Raw genomic sequence first — 23,564 nt, forward strand, 5'->3', positions numbered from 1 at the left:
GGTGGGTCTAGGATCAGAGCATGTGTAAGAAATAGCACGGTACGGGTCAGCGTGCAGAAGCAGTTTGTGGGTGTACGGGTGTAGTGTGAAAGAAGTCATGTATGCAGTGATGGCTACGTATATGTAGAAGTAGTGTACGAATGGAGATGGTGTCAATGGTTTGTGTTACGGCACAGTGGCGAGGAGGGTTTACAGCCTACTCCCTGTGTGGGTACAACCCTATCAGCAATACGCACGTGTTTTAAGTGCAATATTACAAGAAGGGGGTGTAGCACTGCAGCATGTGATGGTTGAGCTTGAAGTGATCCTGTGAGTGGAAGCAGTATGTGAGGGGACAGAAGAGCGGATAGATGGTGTGTTTGCACGGCAGCATAGCTAGGATGGTCTTGGCACCATTGTGGTGTAAATAGCGCTGGTGAGCCGTAGCTGCAAACTGGGGCCTGCACTGTTGGATGGGTGATGGACAGAGGGAGGCAGAGCATGTGCTGGGTGTCAGAATGGGATGAGGGGGCATGTTTAGGGACAGAGTGTGCAGAGAGGGTCAGGGCTGTAGCGTGTTGGAGGTAGTGGTAGTAGGTATGGGCATTACTGTTCTCATGCAGTGCTGTGCCCTTAGGGTTGAAGGTTGTGTGGCAGGTCGAAGTCAGCACCATGCCCGGTGCCAGCGCCCTGGGGTGGGCAACGCGCATGATGCGGTGACAGGAAAGGGTTACAGCAGCTGAGCAGCTGTGAGGCATGCCTGCCCAGGCAATATTGCCCACCTACCCACGACCCAGGCGTTTTTCCTAAAGGAGAAAGGATGGTCCCTTTGCCTGGGGTGCCTCTGGCCGGGACCCAGCTGCCGTGGAGCAGTGCAGAGTGGAGGGGGAGGAGAGGATGCCGGCTGGGGGGGGCACCAGTGAGGGGCGGGAGGGCAGTGCAGGGTGGGGGAAACAATACTGGATGGGGGGAGCGGTGTGGGGCCGGGGGGCATTGCGGGGTGGGGCGCAGCGGGTACAGTGCGGGAGGCTGCACTCCGGCAGCCACGGACCTGCCAGCGCTGCGAACGGCCGGAGGGCGGGTTGGGAGGCGGGCGGGGGGGTGGGGGGTGGGAGTGACACCCACTTACGTCTCGTCCTGCATCTCTTTTTTTTTCTCTTTCCCTCCTCCTTTTCGTAGCCGGTGACGCGGCGCTGCCTGTTAATCATTCCCCAGCCGGGGAGCAGCGAGCGCTGCCGCTCGGAGCGAGCGGCGCCGGCAGCCGCCTCCCCCCCGCCGCCCGCGGCCCGCAGCAGCCGCGCCGGGAGCCCTGCCGGGATGCCGAGCCCGGGCGGCGGCCGGCGCCGGCCGCTCTGAGCCGGGGCGGGGGGGTCCGGGCAGAGGATGCTCCCCCATGGCACCTGCTCCAGGCTTCCGGGCGGTGCAGGCAGCGGCGGCGGCGGCGGCGGCGGCGGCGCCTCGGAGGAGGCGGCGGCGGGGGGCATGGACTCGGGCGGCAGGAACTCGTCCGGCGCCCCGAACAGCACCCTGAGCGAGTCTCAAGGCAGCGCCATCCTCATCTCCTTCATCTACTCCGTGGTATGCCTGGTGGGGCTGTGCGGCAACTCCATGGTCATCTACGTGATCCTACGCTATGCCAAGATGAAGACGGCTACCAACATCTATATCCTCAACTTGGCCATCGCGGACGAGCTGCTGATGCTCAGTGTCCCCTTCTTGGTCACCTCCACCCTGCTGCACCACTGGCCCTTCGGCTCGCTGCTCTGCCGGCTGGTGCTCAGCGTGGATGCCATCAACATGTTCACCAGCATCTACTGCCTGACTGTGCTCAGCGTGGACCGCTACATCGCTGTGGTGCACCCCATCAAGGCGGCAAGGTACCGCCGGCCCACGGTGGCTAAGATGGTCAATCTGGGTGTCTGGGTGCTTTCCATCCTCATCATTCTGCCCATCATCATCTTCTCCAACACAGCAGCCAACAGTGATGGAACGGTGGCTTGCAACATGCTCATGCCAGAGCCCACCCAAAGATGGCTGCTGGTCTTTGTGGTCTACACCTTTCTGATGGGCTTCTTGCTGCCTGTAGTGGCCATCTGCCTCTGCTACATCCTCATCATTGCCAAGATGCGCATGGTGGCCCTGAAGGCTGGCTGGCAGCAACGCAAACGTTCGGAGCGCAAGATCACCCTCATGGTCATGATGGTGGTGATGGTCTTCGTCATCTGCTGGATGCCCTTCTACATCGTGCAACTGGTCAATGTCTTTGTAGAGCAGGATGATGCCACCATCAGCCAGCTCTCTGTCATCTTGGGCTATGCCAACAGTTGTGCCAACCCCATTCTCTATGGCTTTCTCTCGGACAACTTCAAGCGGTCCTTCCAGCGACTGCTCTGCCTCAGTTGGATGGACAATGCTGCAGAGGAACCCATCGACTACTATGCCACTGCTCTCAAGAGCAGAGCATACAGCGTGGAGGACTTTCCCCCAGACAACTTGGAGTCAGGGAGCATGTACAGGAACGGCACTTGCACCTCCAGGATTACCACCCTCTGAGGAAGCATTCCTGCCCCCCTGCTCCCCTACTGCCCCCCAGCAGGAGGGTGAGCGAGGCCAGGGCTGTGGCATGGTGAGGCCGGGAGGGAGGGGGTTTCGGTCCTGCCCACCAGCAGTGGTGGTTGGCACAAGAAGAAGGGAAGAAAAAAGAAAACACCACGTCCTCGTTCTGCTGCCCCATCCCTCCCATCTGCTCCCCTTGAGACCAGGTGCGTTCGCTGATGCTTAGACACCCCCCTAGCAAATGGCTGCACTCGTCAGTCAACTTAAGAGTCTGGCAACTGGGCTCTGCCACCCCTCTCTGTGTCCGACCAGTGGCTGTACAGGTCCCACAGCGACTCTCCCCTCACCTTTGGTACAGGTTGCCCTCTCCCTTGTTTGGTGGGACCCCCCAGGCCACTAAGATGAGCCTGGCTCAGCCAAGCCCAGGATTCAGGCTCAGACTGCTCCAGACTGAAAGCAACCCTGCTCAGCATGTGTCGGTATGCACCTCCCCTTCAGAGAGTAGAAATGCCAGGACAAGTCCCCCACCAGGAAGGAGCAAGTAGCCCCTCTCTGCGCCCCCAAAGGAATAAAAAAGAAACAGAGGAGCAAAAAGGCCCCGAGAAAAGAAGCAGCATAGTCATGGAGTCGTCTTTTGCTTTGCAGATAGCTTCCACCTCACTGGGGCTCTGGTGCTGCACTCGGGGGAAGAAGGGAGAAAAAGGTCTTCAGAAAAAAATCTAATTATTGCTGTGCTTCAGAGCTGCACGGCAGGCTGCTAACGGGAGCAGAGCAGTCCCGTGACTCACAGGGAGCAGAGCACTGAGCCAAGAGTCCGGGGCGGGGGGGCCATTGAGCTGGGAAATGTTTGAATGTGTCCATACGTACAATAAAGTGTGCTAATAATAAAGTTTAAAGGGAGCGCTAGACTGTGAAGCCATTGTCTTGCGCCTGCTCCATCAGCTGTGAAACAGCGATGAAGGGAGCCGAGACAGTGTTGAGTGACCTGGGTGGCCACAAAGTCACTTTAGCCTACATGGAAAAAAGAGGGATTCATTTAAAAATCTCCACCAGGCTCTGAAATAAATACTTGACAAAAAAGTAGCTGTTTGACAATAGCTATTACCCTAGCTCCATTTCTTCTGTTGCACTAAAAGAAATAAAATGGGTTTCATATGTTGCCAATGTAATATACTGGCCCAGAGCTTCTTAATGTTTCATTTCAGAGAATTGTTGGGTTTAGTGTGTGCCAGGTGTCTTTTTGTTTGATTTTTATTTGCTTCTCGTCACTGTGTTGTGAATGTGTTTCTCTGAAGAAATTTATACTGTGTACTTATGTCTGTGGTGGCTACTTGCAAGGTTGCATTTAAAATGGGTGATGCTTGAGAAGGCTCCTTTTCAGATAAAAAGGTTGTCACTTTTTCTATCTCCTTCGTCTACATTGTCTCCCTCACAAAATTTCTCTTTCTTGAATTTTCTCTTTTCCCCTCTTATGACAGAACAATTTTCATACAGACGAATGAAGCTTTCTTATTTGATAGATGACAGCTGATTAAACAAAACCTTCTATCCCTGCTCCCTCTTATGCCAGGCATAAGAATTGTTACGGACCGTGTTGAAACAAACAACTATGGTTGTTGCCTTCTACCACCTATGTTAACAGTGTCACACAGCGGCAGGTGTGCCAGCAGCTGTGACAAATCACTTCTCTAGCACAATACTGTGGTTGTATTAATTATAACTACTGGCAATATGAAGCAAGAGATTGGGAAAAATCTCTAGTAGCAGCATACCTGGTAGCATTGTACTGGTGGCTACGGTGCTTAAGTACAGTGTTAAAGTGTAAGGTTGACAATTAAGGCATCTAGCATCAGCGGTGGTGGACTTACTACAGGTTTTTGTTAAGTTATACCTTTTAACTTTTCTCAGCAGCAAAACGCAGGATACTACTTTGTATATTTCTTTCACCAAAAATTAGGTACTGTTAAATGAATGTATAAATTTAGTATTTCAAAGTTGTCTGATTCAAAGCCCATTGAAATGAGAGAAAAAATCCTAATTCACTTTAGTGGACTGTGAGTCAGCTCCTTTTAGTTTAAAAATTGCTAATGTGGAAGCTGTCACATCCTTATTAAAATATTTTGTGGAAAGCTTTAACATTTGTACAGTTTCTTTTCTTCTACTTCCCAATGGACCTCATTTAAAGAAAACACACAAATATTAATTTTGGTAATGTTTTACATGCACATATGGGGAAAAAAAAGGATGAAATCTCTTTATAGGCTCATTTAAATTTCCACAGAAACCAAACATCTGTCAAAACATTAAAATGCCCCCCAATACCACGCAACGCTATTTGTAGAGCTTCACTTAAAATCTCACTCATAATCTCTTCAAAATGATATAAATCTCATAATCTTATGTGGTCTTTTTCACCCAGGCATATTGTTATGTACGGTCAGATTAAACAGAGAGTCAGTCTACTTTCTGTTGTTGGATTTGTTTAACATCAGACATGGTGAAGCGAAAGTTAAAAAGCAGTGATTCATACCCGATACTCAGCTTTGACAAAAAGTTGAGCCTGGTTTTGCTGCTTCTTTCTTTTGATTTATTTTTTTTTAAAATTTGCCTTTAAACAGAGCTGTGATAGATGCCTGCACACCTACCAGCACACGCGCTTGAATTTCAGCTCTGGCAGGCAGAGCGCAGCCGGGTGCTGCGGCAGAGGCTGTGAGGGCCTCAGCAGACAGCCGGCTTCCCTTCAGAGGGCTGCACCAACTCACCCCCAGCCAGCAGTGCCCCTGTGATGGCTGGCTGCAGCAGCCTCGGTAGTTTCAGCTGGAAACAAAATCTGTTTATCCTAAACTAACTGTTCTTCCTACTGTTTTTTCACCCTGAGTTTAGTTTGACTTTGGCAGTGGGAGAGGTGATCAACAGCTGTAAATATCTCTTGATTTGTTTTGGAAGAAAAAGTTAGTTCATTCTGTTATTATTCTAAATAGTAGAACGTAACTACCAGGAAAAAAAAACCAAAGTTTTCCTCATGAAAGAATGTGTACCAGAAAACAAACAGAACTCTTCCTGTTAATGCCTTCCAAATTGCAAATAAGAGTCCTCATATTTCACATGTAAATGATTTGAACTAATGATTAATTCACTGAAAAAAAAGTGATGTAGTGACATTTTGACTCTTTATACAGCTACGGCATAATTCATCTAGAAATGGGTAAACTGTAATTTATAACCAGTATTATGTTGCTGCATTTTACCCATGAGTTTAATATTTTAAAAATACCGCATACACTTTGTCATGGACATTGGCCCTGTGCCAACGAAATCCATGGGACTTTTGTTGTTCTCTGTTTAGCTGAAGACCTACACCCAAAAGCGTGACAGCTCTGAATAGTATCCGGTCAAAGGACTGGTCTATTTCCCGTGGTACACACAAAGGGAGAGTGGTCTTCACATGGCACATACACCAGGTACCTCTGCAGCACTTTCCTGCTCACAGGAGGGTACGTGGGAAATGAGTCTCCTTTCTCACTGGCCTTCTCCGCACAGCAGCAAAGGTGACGCATCTCCTAATCCTGCGGCTGACTGCTATGTGCAGGCAGCGGGCTTGAACCAGACTGCTCGCAGGGGCATTTGCTGTCTGGGATGTGGAGGAAAAAGGTGATGGCCACACAGATCTTCTGCCTCTTGAGATGGTCCCTAGAGCGGAGAACATCACGCAGTGTATGGTTTCTTTGCATTTCACACTTACAGAACCCATCTGATTTCTTCACAGAGAAGGACAGTCAGATTTCTGAATGTGACCTAAGCATTTCTGAAGTGTCGTGTTTCCAGTGAGTCAGAATAAAATAAAAGGCTTTCTGGTTGTTTTTGAAAATCTAGAAGTCTGCATTTCAAATGTATGTGGCACACTCTATTAACCCTGTGACCATATACTGTATTTCAACCAGTTTCCAAAAATCATCATCCTAATTTTAAATATGAAACTAAATCTTACTGAAATAACATGACACGCTTATTAGTAAGTTATGCAAGGTTTGACTGTCCTCTGCCATGTTTCCAAAACAGCACTGTAATTTAGTATCTTAAAATCCTGCCAAAAAAAAAACATCCAAGAAAAATAGTTTTTAAAAAACCCAGAAGAAATTAGTCAAGAAAGAAACATCAATTCAATGTTCTAGACTCCGCGATTCCAGCCCCTAGAAACCTTGCCTGACTCCAGGGCTCTATAGACAAGAACGTGAATTATGAATCTCTAGAGGAGAATAAAATATTTCTGCTGCATTGTGTATTCAGCATTTCCATCCTCTTCAACACAGAGCCTTATTGGACTGATAAATGCAGGCTAAGCCACAGGAAGAAAGAATAATTTACTAATTAGACTTCTCTTTGAGAATAATGCTTTTAGATATTATATTCTGTAGAGAGAAATAGCCAAGGACAACAGGTGAACCAGAGGGTATTTCAAAATATGTCACCAAACAGCTACAAACCAAGCACAGTTTTGACAAGACAGGTGCTTCTCAATAAAAGCTAACTATGCCCACCCTCTTCCAATCTTGTTTGTCCAAAAGCCTAAAATCTGGATTTGGCAGAGTAGTAAGCAGCCACGAAGCAGAAACAGCAAGGTGGTGTATCCTACCTGAGATATTTTGGTTTTAATGTCCAGTCTGGACGGAATACATTTGTCATTATATGCTTATCACATCTATGATGGGTAGAGTCACCTTGAATGCAATATTCATGTCCAGAATCACAGAATCACAGAATCACAGAATGGTAGGGGTTGGAAGGGACCTCTGTGGGTCATCTAGTCCTACTCTCCCTTTTCCCAAAAAAAGTATTTTCTATACAGGTTCCTATGCTGTGTAATATGACTTAGGGTCGCTCTGTGGGTTCTTGAGCTTCCTAACTAGAACGGCTCAGATAGAAGTGCCCAAATGCATGGCCTATGGGGGTTGTAGGACAGATAAGAATTACCACCTTTTATGACTTGTGACCTGCTGATCACTGTGATGATCACGGTAATTGGATTGTATTGGCTCCGCTTAGCTTGTTGGTGACAGTTCTGTTTGCAGTGCACACATGGGCCCTACCCAGCGTACAACTCTGTAAGACAGCCCAGAGGGAAGCTGCAAGCTTCTGCAAGGGTGCTGTAATGCACAGTACTTCATAACGCTGAACAACACCGAGTAATGTTGGTGTTGGTGCCAACAGACTGATAAAAGCAAAGGGCCACAAGTTCAACTGATTCATGCAGGACTTGCAGGTACTCAAATTTACAACGGCAAGCTCAAATGATTGCTGGTCAGATGGAATAGTTCAAAATGTGGCAAAGTTATACAAAGCAAGTATGGGAGTGTATACATACATACACGACATGCATGCGCATATACATACTTCCTTCTGGTAAAATATGTAAACATCCTGTTTGCTCTGATATCCCGTATGTAAAGGGATGAATTAGAATGTATATTGGTTGTAAAGGAATTAAAGATTAGTAAAATTCAGGTTGCAGCTGCTGGACAGTTAGGTAGCACCATTTTACTATTTATGCAATAGAAATTCTTTGGTTTGCTTTTGTGGTGCGCTGACATGTAGAGTAAATTGGAGCATTAATTCCCCTAAGGAGGTGAGTCCATGGCTGGAGAGGTTGGAGCAGGTAGGAGAAGGAGATCTTGGAGAAAAAAACGTGATTAGTGTTTGATTTAGAACCGAGGTGGCTAAGTTTGGAGATATTCCTTTGATATTCAGAAAGTTTGGAGCTTGCTAGCACTCACAGAGAGCTGCAGTTGCCCAGCACTTCAGGAAATCACTCCCCATGCCTACTACATGGACCAACCACACCCTTCCCCAGCTAGAATAAGATCAACATCTCCATCTGAGGTCTAAACCAGAAAAGTAACAGAGGCTATGACTATAGTATTTTCATTATTTAATTGGGATAAACAGGTTATAATATATTGTAAATATACACAAAAAATGCATTATCTATCAGAGTTATCACCTAAAGGCTGGGGATCTTGATGCTCTCTGGTTTCTGTTAAAAACAGACATAGATGGAACCTGCCCCGTTATCCAGTCAATGAGAGACAAGTCATGGATAACAGAAAAAATTGAAAAGCACTGCTTTATTGAGCAGAAAATAAATAGCAGTATTAGTGAGTTTATTTTCCTAACAATGCAGCAGAATTATTTTGCATACCATTTAGTCACAGAAAGAGAAAACCCCCTTTTAGAAGCTAAACTGACTGTATGATATCATAAAGCAGCTTTTTTTAAGGAGCTTCATGTGTCTTCATGAAAACTAGAATAACTTTGATATTAAAACAAGCTTATTATCTTATGCCTTGTATTTTCCATCCTATTTTGTATTCTTTCTATAAACTTGAGTGTCTTCATAAGAAAAGCTGCTTATTTATCCACTGAAGTCTCTTGGCTACTATTAGTAATGGATTTCAGTGATGTTTTGAACAGCTACATCAGCTAAAGATCAAGTCTATCGTTCACACCTTAGACTTATACAAATTACATAAATTAATTGCAAAGCTGAATTAATAAAAGAAAATTCAATTAAATGAAAGAACATATTTTTTTTACAGCACAGTATACACTTTGTTTTATTTTTTATGTCAGTAGCTGTTACCTGATCACATAATGAGTCCAGAAGACATTGACTCTCGTCTGCTACTTGTACTAAAACATGATTGTATAAAATCCTCATCAGCTAACTGGGCAGAAAAGTTAATGGGAATAGCTCTCTCCTGTGCTGGTATGTGAAGTTGTTGCAGGCGTGGGGAACAGGTGGGGTTTTAATTGTCACTGTTGTTGTTCCTGTTATTTATGGTGGAAAAGAAGGTGGAAGGATTGTAGGGCTTTATGGGGTGTTGTACAAGAACTCAAGATATATTCACATCAAGGCAAAAGAATGGATATTTGGGATATGAAAAAAGGCAGGACTGGTGGATATTTGATGCTCAAGAGCCTTAGAAAGAAGGAATCTGAAATGGAGAAAAATCAAGAGTGGGGTGCCCAGGAGAAGCCATTGGGGGGTGGGGGGAAGGGATCCTAGTACTGACATTATAAAGCAGGACTTGACTCTTTCACATAATTAATTTAGATTGTTTAGGGTACAGCAAACACATAGAATTCCAAATAAGCAAGAAATATGAAGTTTTGCTTTTTATGTCAGCTGCTATTTTCAAAGCAGGCTGATCTTTTTGAAGAGTAGAAAGGATCCAGGTATTTTTTCTAAGAATCAAGTGATAATTTAAGTACTTTATGGAATTACTGGAACCTTAGGAAAACCATGCAGAAAACAGATAGATAATGGATTTTTTAAAATGTTAATTTATTTTGGATTTTTCCCAAACAAAGAACTCTGTATCAATAAGGCAGAAAGAGAATACAGCAGCATCTTCTCTGTTCTTTCACCATCATAAAGTAAGATTTACAGAATTTCTTATTTTAAAAGCATCTTCAGTGCTATGACTGGTAAAATTACTTCCCACAAGAGAAATATATACTGTTAAGAACAAAAGGCAATGTTCATGTATTCCTCTCCACAGACCTTGAAGCTTTGAATTTAGTTTAGCACGAAGGCATAGAGCTACATTCCCAAGACGACTTGTCTGATCTACAGAGGATTGCAGGTTTCAGTGTGCTCCTTCAAGAACCTTTCATTAGAATTAAGATTTATTTGAAATAAGCAAGAGAGAATAAACTCCCTAAGCATGGAAGAAACTCTCCTGATACATTTATATTTGTGGAAAAATATCTGTCAGTCATATTTGCACTGAAATAGATTCTAGAGTCTGCAGAAGGACTTCTCCTGGCTAGACAGAATTTTGCTCAAAAAAACTACTCCCACAACCTCAGATTTTACTTGGAAAGCATATTCTTTGTAAATGTATACCAATATATTCCTACATTAATTTTTGACACAAAAGAAGAATATGCATTTAAACCTAAGTTCTTATATTTTACTGCAGCAAAGTTGACTTTATACGACAAGCCAGCAGAATGTTCTTTTGAGAGACCTAAACTGGATTTCTGGAATTTCATTGGATGTTAACAGCATGAGTGTGGTCAATTTATTTGAAAGTAATAAAAGCTTCCTCATTAGTATCTGTCTGATGTATAGGTAAGTAAAAGAAGACTTGTGATGTAAAAAGTTTGGATGTCTAACAATATAATGTCACTTAGTATAGGGGAGAACAGACCATAATGCACATTGTATAATAATATGTTGATGCTCGTGTTGTATATATTATCTTCACATCCCTTTCAGCTTCAGTATCTAGAGAAGAATGAAACCCAAGTTTGTCTTACTTAGGAAGACTAATGCATGTGTTCTTATGATTGCTCATTCTCTTAGGATATCAGAATTGCTTCAAATTGACCAGAATCTGCTTCATCATCCCAGTGGTTAGGTACAATTGAAAGAGAATCAATTCACTTTAAGTGCCACCACTAACATTGCAGAGTAGGAAGGGTTATTGCCATGAAATCTAGGAGGCTCGTATTCTGAGAAAAAGCTGCATGTACTACATACACACATTTCATTACTTGCTTGGAGAAAGAAGAATTTAAAACACAAACAACAAAACTTTTTTTTTTTTTTTGTGGACCGCTATCATGACAGAATGACTAGTAACTAAATTTCCAGATATCTTTAGTAATTAATTCTTGGCACAATTAGTAAGATGACCCACAACAGAAGAAACAGATCCTGGTTTTGTCCTAAGAATGGACATTATTTGGTTGAACACTGACTACAACATATCTAAAATGAGCAACTTTGAGTAAAAAAGCTAAAAACATTCACTATGCTAATATTTCATTTCAAAGCAGGGAGCTACATATAAATTAAGAAGAAGGCTGAAAAGAAATTAAAAGGAACAGCTAAAAGGTTAAAGGCTTGCAGGTGGCACTGGGACTATTTAATGATACTAGGGGATCAGATTAAACACATATTACCTACCAAAAGAAGACATTAGAAGAGCACTTTCCCCTCAAAAAATCTAAAAGGTTAAACAGTATACAACAGAAAATGACATAATTTAAAGTTGAAATCAAGTACAAATAAAGAAAACAGAAGAAAGGGTGAACTCCAGAAAATAAATAGTAAAATTTTAAAGCAGGCCAAAAAAAATATTTAGAGGAACATCTGCCTAAAGACATTGCAACTACTGATGCAAAACCCAGGACAGCAGAACACCAACCAGTGTCCTGACTGCTGATGAATGATGATTGTATTTGTCTTGGGTTTGTGTGGCAAGGTTTGGGTAGCAGCGGGGCTACAGGGGTGGCTTCTGTGAGAAGCTGCTGGAAGCTTCACCCACGTCTGATGGAGCCAGTGCCAGCTGGCTCCAAGACAGACCCACTGCTGGCCAAGGCCAAGCCCATCAGTAACAGTGGTAGCGCCTTTGGGATAACATATTAAAGCAGTGAAAAAAAAAAAAAAAGCCTGCAGCAGGATAGAGGAGTGAGACTGTGTGGGAGAAACAACTCTGCAGACACCAAGGCCAGTGAAGAAGGAAGGGGAGGAGGTGCTCCAGGCGCCGGAGCAGGGGTTCCCCTGCAGCCCGTGGAGCAGACCATGGTGAGGCAGGCTGTGACCCCATGGAGAGCCCGCGCTAGAGCAGGCTCCTGGCAGGACCTGTGAACCTCATGGAGAGAGAAGCCCACTCTGGAACAGGTTTGCTGGCAGGGCTTGTGACCCCGCAGGCGACCCATGCTGGAGCAGCCTGTTCCTGAAGGACTGCACCCCATGGAAGGGACCCATGCTGGAGCAGTTTGTGAAGAACTGCAGCCCATGGGAGGGATCGGTGTTGGAGAAGTTAGTGGAGAACTGTCTCCCATGGGAAGGACCCCACAATGGAGCAGGGGAAGAGTGTGAGGAGGAAGGAGCAGCAGAGACGTTTGATGAACTGACCTCAGCCCCCACTCCCTGTCCCACTGCGCTCCTCAAGGGGAGGAGGTAGGGCAAATCTGAAGAGAAGATAAGCCCGGGAAGAAAGAAGGGCTGGGAGGAAGGTGTTTTTAAGATTTGGTTTTACTTCTCATTATGCTGTTCTGATTTGAGTGGTGATAAATTAATTTCCCCAAGTCAAGTCTGCTCTGCCTGTGACAGTAATTGCTGACCGATCTCCCTGGCCTTATCTCAACCCATAAGCCTTTTGTCATATTTTTTTTCTCCCCCATCCAGTTGAGGAGGGGGAGTGATAGGGCAGCTTTGGTGGGTACCTGGCATCCAGCCAGGCTAAACCATGGCATATTTAAGAGTGTTCCTGGAAGAAAAAGAGAAAAAGCCATAGGGAAAAAGCCATTAAATATTTTTGCCTCTGTTCATTACAGCCTATCCTTTTTTTATTTTTTTTTTTTTTTTGGCAGAGAGGCAATGTGGAAGTTCATCAGAATGAAAAGTCTGTAGGAGTTCTGGAGTAAATCAGACAGTGGACAGTACAGAAGTATTAGCAGAGGCTTGTGCTCCCCTAAGAATTCAGAAGGAACTCCCTAATGAAAGAGCTGTACCATTAACTGTGGTGCAACCTGCTGGAAACCCACAGGGCTCTGTCCCAGGACTTGTCCTGCTCAAATTTCTCACAAATGATCTGGAAAAAACCTGAGGTATAATTCTTTGAAAACATCAGCACAGTTCTCTGCAGTGGTCAAAAAAACTGAACAGTTGTGTTAGTAGCTTTTAAAAACCAGAAAACACTGTTAAGCCATCGTAGAAGTCTCTACCATATCTGCATCTCCAACAATTAATAAATTTGGATTTCACAAGGAATCTAACACTATAAGAAAAGGTGAAAAAAAGAGTAACAAAATAATCAGATCTAGAGGATTGTTCCTAAAAATAAGAAACTAAATAGACTCCTCAACCTGGGATAGGGATAAGTGAGAGTGTACGGCAAAGGTATGGAAAATCAAGAAGATGAACTGGTCTACTTTTTTATGTCACATCTAAATAAATTGTGGAACTAATTGATACAGGATGGTTGGATGCCAAAAGTAATAAATGGAATCCAAACTCTGTTAGGCAAATTGATGGAAGTCTACCAAGTGTGACATGTACTCAGTCTCAAACTCAACATCTTGCAACCTTAGAGTACCTAGGAAAAGTGTTACTTACAGATGTCAGATTTCCTATTCTATTTCCTAAATCATTTGCTACCGTCACAGAGAGATTACTGACTTAGATGATTTTTAATCTCACTCAAACTATCTGTTCTTAGGCTCCTGTGTTATGTTCCAGGGAACAGTGTAAACCATTCTTATCAGTCCCAAACACGAGAACTGCTGGTTGCGTTCCAAAAACTAAACCATGCTTTTCTGACATATTACAGCCCATGTGCTGTTCCTCGATTAATGACTGAAAATGTTTATATGTTTGCAAACCACCACGTTTTGAGTAACAAACACCTGAAAAAATATGCAGTGAGAGGATGGTAAGGATGGATACACCCTGGTAAAAATGGACACTTGCCTGTCTTTTCTCTCCCTCCTCAGCTCATCCCCTCCCTGGATCTGGAGGATTCTCGCCCTTTATGTTACCCATGAAGTACATAACAGTAGTTGTTTCCTGCATTCTTCTGCCTCAGACTTGAAATGCGAAAAGACTGGCAGAAGCAGGAGGGAAAGGACACAACAAAGGTGGGACCACCCCCAGACTCTGCCTTCTCCACCTCCCTGCTGCCTCCAGGCACCTCACCTACAGCGAAGCCATCCTTCAAGTCTGCAACACAGAAAAACAGACTTGCTTGCAAACATATGGCTCCCCATTCACATTCACTTCCCAGTCTCCCAATGCCAGAGCTCCGCAAGTCCGGAAGAGTAAGACTGCATGTTGGGGAAGGAACGAAAGGCATGAAATTTCTCCTATTCTGAAGCCCTGGGAAAGTGGCTACTGCTGTGTTTGCCTTTCAAGTCAGTTATATATTGTTAGTGAAACATAAGAATTGCCACTCTACAGCCTTGATAAATGTCCACATCCTGAAGAAACAGAAAATATTATTTCTAGAAGGAACTAAGTTGCATATACCAGTGATTAAGCTCCATGCAATAAATGAGGAAAGATAATGAGATTGGAAAACATGAAAAAAATTGATTAAGTGATAGGAAATTACACTTCCCGGGGGTAGCACAGAATCTGTTCATTTTTAATCTTCTTTAAGCTATATGCTACCCTTAAAAAAGAAGAAAAGTTCTTTGAAGTATTTGAATTTTGCCCATGCCCATTTTTAGATTTCACTTTAATCCCATAATACACTTAATCGAGCCCTCAGCAGTATAAATCATTATTAAAAATTCTGGGAAAAATTAAAATCTTATTTCTGATTATTTGATGAATATAAACCATAAAAAAATCATCGTATATTCACGAATAAAATGTACAGCTGACAAATGATGTGCCTACCAGTCAAACTATCTTTGCAGGAATTAAGGAAATCTAAAAATTAGATTTAATAATTGGCAACATGGGACACGTGTTGGACCTCTGTGATAGATGAGAGCTTTGGACATTCCCACTCTTTGCAGAAATCACCATTTTAAAATGTGGACTCACAGATTCTTGCGTCCACTATTTGATTACCATTACATTATTAGAGCTGGTCAAGAGCCAGGGTCTACAATGCTACGCATTACTCCAGGGAAATAAATGGCTAGAACTGAAAATACTAAATTATTTAAAATCCTCCTTACAAATGTATCCACTGTAAAACTCACAGATACAATGTTTATACCTGATTTATTTGGTTTTAATATGGGATGAAATAATGTTTTTCCGAACTGGAAAACAGATGCAGTATAATATGTTCAGTCAAAGCACATGTATGTAGCATGAGGGAAAAGGTCAAGATCTGTCTCCACCTCTGCTACGTTTTGGAAATAGATTTACCTTTGATTGTGTGTTTTACACATGGTGTTACATAAGAATTAAAGTTGCATCCAATTTCATAACCAGACATTTTATTACATTAATCCTTGTTACAATTATCTTTACTCTTCTATGACCTTCGTCTTCTCCTATGGATGTAAATAGTAAACCCTGCACTGAATCTGCCTCACAGACCACTGAATCATGGTTATGATATAAGCCAATAATCCATGTTGCAAGTTATCTGCTGGTTTCCTATTTAAGAAAGACACAATTTAAGTTGAGAGTGTAAAGCAAAACTGATTCATCCTTTCTCTCCAAGCATCCACTTCTTTATCTGAACCGTTAGAGGAAGATAAATCCAGGCATTTCAAACCTTCTCAGGTTTGAATCAAATCCAAACGCTACTGGCTTTATATTCTACTGACTGCAAAAAGCAGGTAAAGAAACCCAAGCAGACAAAACATGTAAAACCAATAGAAGCTATGGTGAAATTATGGCCATTTAGCCGTGCGCTGGAGAGACACTAGGCACTGTGAGCTTGCTTTTAGAAAAGTGAATTGTACAGCTGGAGACTTAGGTTAGCTGATTTTTCTGATTTAATTCTAGATGCGTGTTTTACAGGCATTTAAATATGAGTAGCCTCCCCAGGCTTCCTTTACAGTCGATGTAGAGAAATGGCACTTTTAGGATGCAATTCACTGGTCCCGTTTTCAGCATCTGGTCTAAAATGAGAGAAATAGCTAGTACGTACTTCTCTCCACAGGATGTAAGGGAGTCTGGGTGAGTACACAAGTCTAGATGAGTTGTTAGAGATGTCTGCACCTGCTGAGGCAGATCCCATCCTTAGGTGCAAAATAGTCTGATTTCAGCCGAGTCAAATTATGAACCAGGAAAAACATAATAATCCTTCTCTAGTCCTTTAGATAAATGTCTAATGCTTAATCCTGAATGTGAGAAAAAGACCTCTGAAATCAAAATGCGATTTCACAGGAAGCCAAGGCAAAGAGCGAAAAGAGACTAAGCTGAGACAGGTGAATGGCTTGCAAGGGCATGAACTTGTACATTTTAACTGAATAGTCTGAGTCAAACCCCGAGAGATGCCAAAAGAAGTAGTCAGTTACAGGCACTTAACTCAGCACTTAGCTGTGTGCTTAGTGAGACTCCTGAAACACAGAATCAGAATATTTTTAGAGCTTAGAAAATCATACCTGGACAGTTGTGCAGTCCCGTTAAGAGTTCAGCCATCTGACATGTGGGAAAGAGGAAAAGACAGAAATAATAACTTAGGGAGGCTCTCATACATCCAAGTTGTTATTTGCTCATACAGCACCTTGCAGAAGAACAGAGCTCCACACACACTGCCCCCTAAAATGAATTACTTACAGTGACGGTAACAGGAGTGTTATTCAGACAAAAAGCATTAACGGCCAAGTCATTTGCCAAATTCGTGCACATCTGAATGTAGAATCAAGCTTCCTACCGAAGCTGAAAAATGCCTGCCTTCTGAAATACAAATGTCAGATAAACAGATTGGAAAAGCATGCAAATAATGAGACAGCTTTGTAATGAGTAGCATTCTCACCTAGCTGGATTATGGCTATAGACAGCCTGAGGGCTCACAAATGTCTGGGATCCCTTTAACAAAAGCAAAAGACTGTTTCCCAGACAGCAGAAAGAGCAGGGAAAAGGAAAAAAACCACGCTATGTCATACTTTATCCTTAGCATGCTGTCTACACCAGATTAATCTTCAAGCCTTTGCTTGCAAGAAAAATAGGTAATAATACACATTATTCTCTGAAATGGAGTTCTCCAAACTGAACAGGAAAGTGACAAAATGAAAGCAGTAGTCAGAAGGTCAACTCTATAGAGAGGAAAACAAACAAAAAAAGCATATTTTAAAAGATATTTCAGAGCTTGAAGTTCTTTTAAGGGAAGAAAATATTTCCCTACCCTCCACTCACCCCAAAAGGCTCAGATGAGATCCAGTTAGTTGTGCCTAACTGCACTCAGAAAACCTTGAATCAATATTTAGCATTACTGCTTTAACTGGAAACCAACACCCTAATAGTAAGAAGTGAGCATCAGCACACTGAACTGCAAAGAAAGCAAGTTCTGCGGCCAGGATGAAAGCTGCCCAAGGGAAATCACAGAGGAAGTGTTTACCTCGTTTAGAAAGGGGCACAAAGGCTGGATCCTCCTTTCCTTACGCTCAAAGGATTCCATGGAAAACTATGCAAAAAACTAAAAAGAATGGGATTCGCACAGTGTATTTGGACCCACGCTAACTCCTCTCGCAGTGCAAAGTTTGTCAGCACCTTGCCTGACTGTAAGGGAGCCACACATCCCACCCAGAAAGCACGTTTTGCACTGGTCCACCCTAGGAGAAAAAACTGTAACTGAAAAATTTGATGCTCCGCTACAATAAAAATGAATATTGTGTGAAGTAACAAACACAGCAGTGATTTAGGTTTTAAATCATCCTTTATTCTTCCCATCAGCTGCAGTATAAAACTGACTCCCCCTTAACCTCCCACTTCGTCAGCAATTTAACGACCTTCTGAGCATAGAAACGCTCTTCATTTTTAAGAACGTCAGTCTGAGTGAGTCTGGGTCACAGGTTTCCTCCAGAATCACGGCGGTTCACCTGTCCAAACGTTCCAGCCATTAGAAGGGAAACGAGAGCCTCCAGGTACCACCCCGGCAAGGAGCGACCGCTCCATTGCAGGACGCGAGCGCCCAGCGCGGCCCCGTCCCTCTCGCTCCCAGGAAGGACCCGAAGAAGAGTTTCTGAGAGGGTAAAAACTCACAACCGTCGCGGCTGCAGATAAGCGACAGCTCCGCCGGCCAAGGCCGCTGTATTTATGTTCTACTTCGAGCCAGCACCTAAATTAACCGCTTTTTTCAGACCGACAAAACCTGTTGACCGTCCAAAAGGCTTCAAACCCCTGCTGAAAAGGGGGGTCGCCGCCCGCCCCCGCAGGGCTGACAACCTGCAAGTCCTGCTCGGCCACGTCCCCACAGCTGGGTGCAAGGGAGCCGGGGGCGGGGGGGACCGGGCCCCGGGGCTAATCGCCGCCCGCCGCTCCGCTCAGCTCCGCGGAGCCCGTCTCCGCCTTGCTGGGGGCGTCCGAAGGCCCCTTCTCCCCGCGCCCCTCGGGTTTCCTGTTGAAGCAGAGCTTGAAGACCCCCAGGACGGTCATCACCAGGATGACCAGCACCACCACCGCGACCGCCACCAGGATGAAAACGTAGTTGGAGGAGGAGGAGGAGGGCGGCGGAGTGGCTCTCTTCTCCCCGCCGGCCGCCGCGGGCGGCCCCGCGGAGGCGACGGGTGGCCGGACCCGGCCACCCGTCGCCTCCGCGGGGCCGCCCGCGGCGGTGGGAGCCGCCTCGGTGGCCGCGCAGGCCGCCCCGTCCCGCCGGCCGTGGACGCAGGCACAGGCGAAGCCGCCGTCGGCGTCGCGACACCCGGCGGACTCGGCGCAGCGCCCGCCGCCGGGGCTCCGGTAGCCGGAGGGGCAGGGGCAGAGCGGCTCCTCCGCCCCCTTCCAGGCGAAGCCGCCCCGCTCGGGCTGGCAGCGGAGCCGCACCTCCCCGCCGGGGCACGCCACGGTGAGCACGGTGCCCGGCGGGCTGAAGCCGGGGCCGGCGCTGCGCTCCTCGAAGGGGAGGCGGTAGTCGAGGTGCAGGGCGCCGGCGGGGCCGAGGTCGGGGCAGGCGCCCTCCTCCCGGTACTTGCAGACGAAGCCCTGGCTGTCCCGCTGGCACGCCCGCTCCTTCCAGCCCCAGCTGGGGCCGCCGGCGGCCGCCGCCAGGTGCAGCCCGGCGCAGCGGGCGGTGAGGCAGGACCGCACGGGCTCCTTCGCCCACCGGCCGAGCGCCGCCGGCACCTCCCGCGGAGCCGCCCCGCCGCCGGCGCCCTCCCAGGAGAAGCCGCGGAGCGGCTGCGCGGCGTGGGTGCAGGCTGAGGCGTTCCTCTTCAGCCCGACCCAGAAGAGCGAGGGCGCGGGTCCCGCCGCCGCCTGCGCCAGCAGCCCCAACAGCAGCCGCAGCTCCGGCTCGCCGCTAACCCAGGCCAGATCGCCCCGCCGGCGGATGCAGGCGCTGCGGGCCTCGGCGTAGGAGGCGTTGTCGAGGTGGGCGCTGAAGCAGGCGCCGGCGGCCCGGCAGCGCACGGCGGCCCGCGGCGGCGGGGGCCGGCCCAGGGCGCAGGCGGCGGCCAGGAGCAGGCACCAGGGCTCGGCCCGCCTCATCCCTGCGGCGTGGCGCGGCGGGCCGAGGGGCGCGGGCTGCCCCGGCGGCTGTGGCGGCTCTCGGCGCCGGCTCGGGCTGGCCCCGGCCGCCCGCGCTGTCCCACCCCAGCGCCGTGCCCGCGCCCACAGCCCTCCCCCGGGCCCGCCGGAGGAAACGTGTCGGGAGCCGGGGTCGACCTTGGTATCCTCCGCTTGTTGACGAGCAGCTCCCGGCGCAGCCAGGAAGCGCTGGCCCTGCCCGGCGGGCGGGTGTCCAACCTCGGGGGAGGGCGAGGGTGGACGCTCCCGGCCCCGGCTCCGCTGTCGGAGCCTGGGCCGGGGTGGCGGGCCCTTCCCCGGCCTGTGTCCGGGAGGTGCCCGGGCCCGCCTCGCCGGCCGGTGTCACAGCGCTTCTAGGGGAAACGGCCCGGCTGCGAGAACCTGGTCCTGGAAGGATGGAGGTGTCTGGGGTCGGTGAAGCCGTGCAGCCAAACCCCTGGCTCCCAGTACGAGGAGTGAGACGGTTTAACGCTCTCAAAGCCCAATCCGGCTCGCTGTGTTGAAGCAGGTTGACCTCGTACATCAGGTGCCTGCGCTGGCTTCCAGTGGGTTGTTCTTAAATGAGCTCAGCTGACCCCCTGCAGCTACTCCTCCGAAGGCAGCCTGTGATACCGTCCTTTCCATGCTCCTTCCTGTCATGTCTGTCTGCCGTTACCTCACGTGGGCATCCGGGTACAGCATGTGTCCGAGGCTCTTCCTCAGCCGTTCCGTGTGGCACGAGCTCACACGCCTGTGCGTGCAGTTCATTTTCCAGCTTTCACTTTGGAAGAGCCCCTGGCAATGTTCTTCGTTTCGTGAGTGTGATACAATACAAATTCCTAGCATTTGATTACCCAGAAAAAAAAACATAGAAGAAAGCAGAAAATAAATAACCTGTTTGGAGTTAAAAAAATAAAAGTTCATCAGTAGTTGCAGTCTGTGGAGCCTGGAGTTCTGCAGCCTCGGATCAAGGCTCCAGGTGGACTCAGTCCTGCACAAGGTGCCCTCACTGCTCCAGTACACTGATGGGCTCTGCCTCTGTTCAGCCCTGTCTTAAGAATTTAATTTCTTTTCAGAGGGGGTAAATGTGGATGCCAAGTCCCCTTCAGCCAGCTCGTGACCAACCTGCACAGCTCTCATTGAGCCTACACGGAGATACAACATGTTTTCTCTGGACATCTGAAAGAAGAATTTGAAAGACGGGTGTGCAGACAGACTGTGCGATGAAGCTCTGAAGCACAGCCTATTTTCGTAACAGATTCTAAATATGGAGTACATTTTACAAGTTTTTCAGCTGGGAACTGTCTTGATGGACAAAGCTGTTGCTGCCAGTGCATTGCCAGAACTGCAATAAACCATGCTGGAGAAGATCAAAAGCTTATAGAGCTGCACTTCTCCACTTGACCCAGACCCTGTGTCCTGGGCAGCAGAGTGTGCAGGAATCATGCAGCGGTCTCTAGTCACAAAATTCCTCTTTTTTTATTAACAGAAAAAGGGAGAGGGGTAAAGGGGAAAAATATCATCTGTGTAAGTTCTGTACAAAGCACATCCCTGGTACATCTCCGGCGTACGGTTATGCTTTAGCGTTAGAGTTAATGTGTAAGCCATTCCTAGTTTTGTCTGTCTTCTCCCTAAATACTTCATGACAAGAAACTTCAGCTTGGTGAAAGTTACTTTTAACCTTAATTTTCTGCCAGTATTTTGGGTAGCCTTTGCATTCATATTGCCTAGCTGAGCACAGAGGTCACAATAAAGCAAAAAAATAAGATACTAGAAAAGCGTAAATTCTGGTTTCCCTTATTGTCCAGTTTGGTGAATTATCAATAATTAACTTCACACACCACCCCCCCCCCCCCCCCCCCCAAGGTAGACTTTCAAGCATTGTTTATGGCCTTTCAAGTATTCCAGTAATTCAAAGGTGACTACAGAGAGGACGGAAGTTCTCTCTTTGGAAGGACTCCGGTGGAGCACACAATGGGCAATGGGTACAAGCTGCACCAGGAGAGGTTTTACCTTGATATAAGAAAGAAGATTTTTTACACTAACAATCATTGACTGGAACAACCTCCCCAGGGGTGTGATGGAGTCCCCATCGCTGGATGTTTTCAAGATGTGTGGGGCAGAGTGCTAGATAATCTCATCTGGGCTCCCTCTCCCATGAAAAGCTGGACCAGGTGATCTTTCAGGGTCCCTTCTGACCTTGGCTTTTGTATGATTCTATGATGTGTAGAATGATTTAAATACTAATTTGAGATCTGTATAAAAATACAAGAGTTAAATATCAGCCTCTCCCCAAAATATTAGTTCTAGCATCTATGAGTTACTTCATTTTTGCTTTGGGGAAACATCTTGCTTGTACAGCCTCACTGGATATCACATACACAGAAATTCTGTTTATCACAATTGTAGGAGTCAACAAAGCAGCATTTTGAAATACATGAAGTAGTTGATTGGGGGTAAATGGAATTCACACATTTAAAACTGTTTTTAGGCAGATCTTTACATTCAGTTGGTATTTTGTTTCTCTTGGTATTCAGCATAATTGAAAGTACATCAAACATTGCCTATATTCTTACAATTTTAATATTTCAAGAGCTATTAAACAGCTTTGGTAAAAATCATTATGTTAAATTTGCTACATGCAACTGGGAATGTAATTAAATTTGGGTGCCAGTAGACTTGATTTTGTGGAAAATAGGTTTTTATAACAGAACAAGGGCCTGTTGGTTTAATTCTAGATGAAATTAGGATTCTGGTTAATCAAGGTGTAGAGATAATACAGCCACCAAAGTCAAAATCTGCAGCGTTGTAGAAGCTATGTTTTCAGAGCTCTGCTGCCCGCTGGATTTGTCAGGCCCACGTTCATTCTTCTCCATAGTGCGTCAGGACAGAGGCACCGAACCACGCGAGCACCGGGAGATCCTCGCTGTCTGCCTGTGCTCCGAGCTGGAAAGGTGCCATTCAGTTTGCATTGGGAAGCTCTACCATCTAATATTCAGATCTTCAGTTCTTCACTGGATCTAGCCCTAAATGTACCTAAATGCACTGTTCCTTTAGCCCTGTGATGTTCTGTGATGATGTACAAAGCTACCCTTCTAGAAATACCTGTCAGTTTAGTATCTTGAGCCATTTTCCCCAAATGTGGTTGATTGATAGGTTTGGGAGAGAAGACAGGTTGCTACAGCTTTACTACTGCCATCTTTCTGGGGTGTGCTGACAAGGCTTTGCCTGCTGTAGCCCTGCAATCCTACAGCTTCAGTTAATTTTCTGTTTCAAAACCGAGTTCATTTATTACAGCTGAATAGAAACTAGCTTTTTATAAATAGCAGGAAATTTCCATTTCGTGCTTCAAACCTAAGTCTCTGTCTCTGCGGAGGAGAATGCAGCTCAGTCCATGAAAACATTTGCTCCCTTGCGTCTCTTCTCAGCTGTCAGCAAGGGCATGATTTGAGCCGCCCAGGATGGCCTCTCCGCCAGGTAATTGATGGGTACTACCAGCTCATTTCACACAGGCCGTGACTTTAATTTCCTAGGCTATATTTGAACCAGCAATTTCAAAACAACAGGTTAGCCAGCAGCGCCCCGGCAGTCCAGTCCCGTCAGAGGAACTCGTACTGCACAGAAAGACGAAAACACCGCATGCCAAAGCCGAGGGCTTTCGCCAGCAGTAAGTAAGGACTGTAGCTGTATGTCTACCTGATCTGCTTGTGTACCTGCTCTTCTCTCCCACGGCTGCCCCCAAGAGCCCTGCAAAATATTTTGGAAAATAACAAGTCTACTAGATTGCCAGAAAACAGCTCTTCCTCTGGTTTTGAAGGTTCTCCTGGTTCCATTTTAAGTAAACAGGGAAATATTTTCATGAAGTGTCTTCATGGGG

General features: G+C 46.2%; 2 protein-coding genes across 2 annotated transcripts; one reads left to right on the plus strand and one right to left on the minus strand.

The window, feature by feature from the left end:
• Positions 1 to 1,325: 1,325 nt before the first annotated feature.
• SSTR1 (somatostatin receptor 1) lies at positions 1,326 to 4,671 on the plus strand. The gene has a single exon (XM_009939088.2). It carries the CDS (start codon positions 1,363 to 1,365, stop codon positions 2,530 to 2,532), a length of 1,170 nt encoding a protein of 389 aa, XP_009937390.2. The 5' UTR covers positions 1,326 to 1,362; the 3' UTR covers positions 2,533 to 4,671.
• Positions 4,672 to 17,899: 13,228 nt separating this feature from the next.
• On the minus strand, positions 17,900 to 22,563 carry CLEC14A (C-type lectin domain containing 14A). The gene is given in 5 exon segments (XM_075427142.1): positions 17,900 to 18,060; positions 18,224 to 19,687; positions 19,690 to 20,061; positions 20,813 to 20,866; positions 22,468 to 22,563. Coding segments are annotated over 4 exon segments (1,728 nt in total). The 3' UTR covers positions 17,900 to 18,060; positions 18,224 to 18,481.
• Between the last annotated feature and the right edge of the window lie 1,001 nt (positions 22,564 to 23,564).

This window comes from Opisthocomus hoazin, chromosome 7 (assembly GCF_030867145.1).
Source record: "Opisthocomus hoazin isolate bOpiHoa1 chromosome 7, bOpiHoa1.hap1, whole genome shotgun sequence".
Lineage (NCBI taxonomy): Eukaryota > Metazoa > Chordata > Aves > Opisthocomiformes > Opisthocomidae > Opisthocomus > Opisthocomus hoazin.

Coding starts and splice junctions, on each gene's coding strand:
- SSTR1 (XM_009939088.2), top strand. CDS start 1,363: ATGCTCCCCCATGGCACCTGCTCCAGGCTTCCGGGCGGTGCAGGCAGC.